At 30.6% G+C, this 5,321-nt stretch overlaps 1 protein-coding gene across 1 annotated transcript; it reads right to left on the bottom strand.

Moving 5' to 3' along the window:
• Positions 1-3,175: 3,175 nt before the first annotated feature.
• Positions 3,176-3,883, bottom strand: LOC133323047 (synaptotagmin-5-like; the record flags this gene model as incomplete). Its single annotated transcript, XM_061532005.1, has 2 exons — positions 3,176-3,327; positions 3,389-3,883. Coding segments are annotated over 2 exons (647 nt in total), but the record flags the coding sequence as incomplete, so codon positions are not given.
• Between the last annotated feature and the right edge of the window lie 1,438 nt (positions 3,884-5,321).

Consider the following 5,321-nt stretch of genomic DNA (forward strand, 5'->3'; position numbering starts at 1 on the left):
GGGGCTGCACAAAGCTATAATACCCTGACAACATGGTTGTGTAGTGTATAAATAAACCAGTGGGAGAAGCATGATACACAACTACCACGAAAATCAAACATTCTGTGGTTCTACATTCGGAGTCTTGCAATATTTCACCATATTTGCACCCTTTTGATCGATAATAGGTCAACAACTCCACTTTCAAACCCTGGCATATTTTCCAAGATTTGATTTCTCGGCGTGAATATTTACGCCATAAAATAAAATTTTGGTCACTTTAAGTTTTGGTTGATTTGACCCTCGGAATATTGACCGATCATCACCGTGTAAACATCTGACAACATTAAAGTTTTCGGTTCATTGCACCCACTAAATATCATCTGAACATCACCGAAAATTATAGGAGTCATTCTTGAACATAACCCTAACTTCGAGTCAAATTTCAAAACGACATTTCTGCCCTTTAAAAATGTACGTATAACTCCCACATCGGAGTTCATGCCACACCATAATTGGTAATTAAAGGTCAACACACCTCTTGGATATACTATCAAGTTCTCGGGTATATGTCTGTATTTTGGTCTACTTTTAAGAATATCCTGCATAGAGAACCTTACGAATTTCGAAATTTTCAAACAAATTGCATGTAATTTTATATTTTTTATTCGTATTCATTTTTCAAAAATTATCAATATTGGTCCACTTTTAATAATAACCCTTTTTTTGAATCGAATGTAATTTGGTTTTGTGAATTCACATTGGATAACATTGACCATAACACATATGGTCAATATTGATCCCTTTTTTACAATAGCTTCCATATATTCTTTAAAAAATCCACGCCTTGTTTTGGTTACTTGAAAAATATTCTTAAAAAAATCCACGCCTTGTTTTGGTTCTTGAAAAAATATTCTTTAAAAAAATCCACGCCTTGTTTTGGTTACTTGAAACAATATTCTTTAAAAAAAATCCACGCCTTGTTTTGGTTACTTGAAAAATATTCTTAAAAAAAATCCACGCCTTGTTTTGGTTACTTGAAAAAATATTCTTTAAAAAATCCACGCCTTGTTTTGGTTACTTGAAAAAATATTCTTTGAAAAAAATCCACGCCTTGTTTTGGTTACTTGAAAAATATTCTTTGAAAAAAATCCACGCCTTGTTGATCCTATGAAAAATATTCTTTGAAAAAAATCCACGCCATGTTGATCCTTTGAAAAATATTCTTTGAAAAAAATCCACGCCTTGTTCTGGTTACTTGAAAAAATATTCTTTAAAAAATCCACGCCCTGTTCTGGTTACTTGAAAACATATTCTTTAAAAAATCCACGCCTTGTTCTGGTTACTTGAAAAAATATTCTTTAAAAAATCCACGCCTTGTATTGATCTCTTGAAAAAATATTCTTTAAAAAATCCACGCCTTGTATTGATCCCTTGAAAAAGTATTCTTTACAAAATCCCCGCCTTGTATTGATCCCTTGAAAAAATATTCTTTAAAAAATCCACGCCTTGAATTGGCTACTTGAAAAAATATTCTTTAAAAAATCCACGCCTTGTTTTGGCCCTTAAAAAATATTCTTTAAAAAATCCGAGCCTTGTTTTGGCCCTTAAAAAATATTCTTTGAAAAATTCACGCCTTGTATTGATCTCTTGAAAAAATATTCTTTAAAAAATCCACGCCTTGTATTGATCCCTTGAAAAAATATTCTTTAAAAAATCCACGCCTTGTATTGATCCCTTGAAAAAATATTCTTTAAAAAATCCACGCCTTGTTTTGGTTACTTGAAAAAATATTCTTTAAAAAATCCACGCCTTGTTTTGGTTACTTGAAAAAATATTCTTTAAAAAATCCACGCCTTGTATTGATCCCTTGAAAAAATATTCTTTAAAAAATCCACGCCTTGTATTGATCCCTTGAAAAAATATTCTTTAAAAAATCCACGCCTTGTATTGATCCCTTGAAAAAATATTCTTTAAAAAATCCACGCCTTGTTTTGGTTACTTGAAAAAATATTCTTTAAAAAATCAACGCCTTGTTATGGTTACTTGAAAAAATATTCTTTAAAAAATCCACGCCGCCTTAAAAAATATTTATGTTTAAAAAAATTCTAATTACGCCTTGTATTTAATTAAAAAAACGCCTTTATTAATTAATTTCCACCCATTAAAAAAATATTATTTTTTTAATATATATTTTTTTATTTAAACAAATGTTTACATTTAAGAATATAGTATATAATAAGATTATTGTTTATTCCTTTGTTAATATATTTTAAATGTGTTTGTGTGTTTTAGGATAAATGTATGTACGTCTTTATGAATGTAAATACTTAAGGACTGGCAAATATTTGTTTTATTATTATTTTTATAATTTTTCGTTTCTAAAAAATAAAATTAAAATAATTTTTTTTCCTAAACGTTTAAATATAAAATATTTCATGACATCGACTGACGAGAATACTGAAATTGTTTCATTTGATTTTTTGTTTGTTTTTACTATCCCTTTTGTTAATGTTTTCAAGGAAGTTACTGATTCTACATGACGTTTTACCGGTAATGTAAACGTGAGGTACATATGGACATTTAGATAAACCATAAAATAGTTTGCTGAGTTATTCGATTTTCTACCATTATATATATAATAATGTCGAATATAAAACATCAATATTATTAGTTGTTGTTGTTGTTGTTTTTCGGTTGGAAATTCAAACATAATATTGTAGCTTATTTCCATTTATATATATGAATATATTTTTTTAAAGCACATTTATTAATTGTTTATAATTTTTTTCAAATATATTTAGTTAAGATCATTGACCACCAATATGGAAATAGTTTTTTTATTTAAATTTAAAATTATTTATTTTTATTTTTTATTTAATTTGGTTTAGCATTTCCAATTTTTTATTTTTCTCTAAAATATCCCTGCAAAAACCTCGCTTATTTGTTTTGAACTCCTTAAGTCCTTTCCGAAAAATAAATTATCTGTAAAAATTCGAATTATGTTAACAGAGCTCTGTTTACCAATAACAGTTGTTGTAACATTTGTTAACAATTTTATTAACAGCCAGTGGCCATCAAACTGTTGGATGAGGATTTTCTCCACCGTATCGTAGACACCAATCATTATTGTGGATCTTGTCTTTGGTCTTGTAGTTAACAGCTGTAACTCTCCACTAGAGGTTAAAATTTTTTTTTAATTCGAACGTGTTGTGTTAACATCCTGCAGTGGCACCCATTGTGCTGTGGCATTTTTCGAACGGAACATTTCCTCAAAGAAAAGTTTCTCATCAGGACGTACATCGGGGCCACTGCCCAATATGGCACGACCCAAAATTTCATTGGAACCTTAAAGGGAAATTTCAAAATTAGTTGACAAAATAGGACGGATTTATTCCTTTATACTTACCCAATAGCCCATCATGTACGACCGTCAATTCAATTGTGGCATTCTTTAAAGCCTCCTTGCCAACATCGAAGGTCAGTGCCTCATTATATACCGGATTTGTGGTGTTGCGCAAAACTCCCGTCTTACGTTTTTTATTCTTTTTGCCGGGTATCATTAGGACAACTTTAATATAGGGATCCGATGAGTTACGCGAATCATCCACAATACGTAAATTTCGCGCCTTAATAATAACCACTGTTAGACGTTCAGCTGAGGGTAAATAGGCCAAGCTGATCATGACATCACCCAAATCAACTTTCATATCCTGCTCAGCACAGGCTCCCAGCGGTGTCCAGAATTTCTCTTTCTTGGTTAAATCTAAATTTGACAATGGTATTTGGGCGCCACCAATGCACACATGGCGGGAGTAGGCATCAAAATCGTAGATCAAAATTTCAATGGTACGCTTGGCAATCATCTGGGGACTTTCTTCGAAGACAAAGTCTTCATCGAAAACTGTAAAATAGAAATAAACAAAAATTTTATGAGAGGGATTTTTTTGAGAATAAAAGAGGCGTGGATTTTTTAAAGAACATTTTCCAAAGACTAGCAGAGGCCTGGATTTTTTAATGAAAATTTTTTCAAGCATCAATACAAAGCGTGGATTTTTTAAAGAATATAATTTCGAGCATCCCTACAAAGCGTGGATTTTTTAAAGAATATTTTTTTCAAGGGATCAATACAAGGCGTGGATTTTTTAAAGAATATTTTTTTCAAGGGATCAATACAAGGCGTGGATTTTTTAAAGAATATTTTTTTCAAGGGATCAATACAAGGCGTGGATTTTTTAAAGAATATTTTTTCAAGCATCCATACAAGGCGTGGATTTTTTAAAGAATATTTTTTTCAAGGGATCAATACAAGGCGTTGATTTTATAAAGAATATTTTTTCAAGGGATCAACAACAAGGCGTTGATTTTATAAAGAATATTTTTTCAAGGGATCAATACAAGGCGTGGATTTTTTGAAGAATATTTTTTCAAGCATCCATACAAGGCGTGGATTTTTTAAAGAATATTTTTTCAAGCATCCATACAAGGCGTGGATTTTTTAAAGAATATTTTTTCAAGCATCCATACAAGGCGTGGATTTTTTAAAGAATATTTTTTTCAAGGGATCAATACAAGGCGTCGATTTTTTAAAGAATATTTTTTCAAGGGATCAATACAAGGCGTTGATTTTTTAAAGAATATTTTTTTCAAGCATCCGTACAAGGCGTGGATTTTTTAAAGAATATTTTTTTCAAGGGATCAATACAAGGCGTGGATTTTTTAAAGAATATTTTTTCAAGCATCCATACCAGGCGTGATTTTTTTAAAGAATTTTTTTAAGGACCAACACAAGGCGTGGATTTTTTAAAGAATATCTTTTCAATGACCAACTCAAGGCGTGGATTTTTTAAAGAATATCATTTCAAGGACCAATACAAGGCGTGGATTTTTTAAAGAATATCTTTTCAAGGACCAATACAAGGCGTGGATTTTTTAAAGAATATCTTTTCAAGGACCAATTCAAGGCGTGGATTTTTTAAAGAATATTTTTTAAGGGATCAATACAAGGCGTGGATTTTTTAAAGAATATCTTTTCAAGGACTAATACAAGGCGTGGATTTTTTAAAAAATATCTTTTCAAGGACTAATACAAGGCGTGGATTTTTTAAAGAATATTTTTTAAGGGTCATCAACACAAGGCGTGGATTTTTTTAAAGAATATTTTTTTAAGGGTCATCAACACAAGGAGTGGATTTTTTTAAAGAATATTTTTTCGACGGTCAATACAAGGCGTGGATTTTTTTAAAGAATATTTTTTCAAGGGTCAATACAAGGCGTGGATTTTTTAAAAAATATCTTTTCAAGGACCAATACAAGGCGTGGATTTTTTAAAAAATATCTTT

The sequence above is a fragment of the Musca vetustissima genome, unplaced genomic scaffold (genome assembly GCF_032173495.1).
Source record: "Musca vetustissima isolate MV318-11 ecotype Yass unplaced genomic scaffold, APGP_CSIRO_Mvet_v1 utg18946, whole genome shotgun sequence".
NCBI classification, from domain to species: domain Eukaryota; kingdom Metazoa; phylum Arthropoda; class Insecta; order Diptera; family Muscidae; genus Musca; species Musca vetustissima.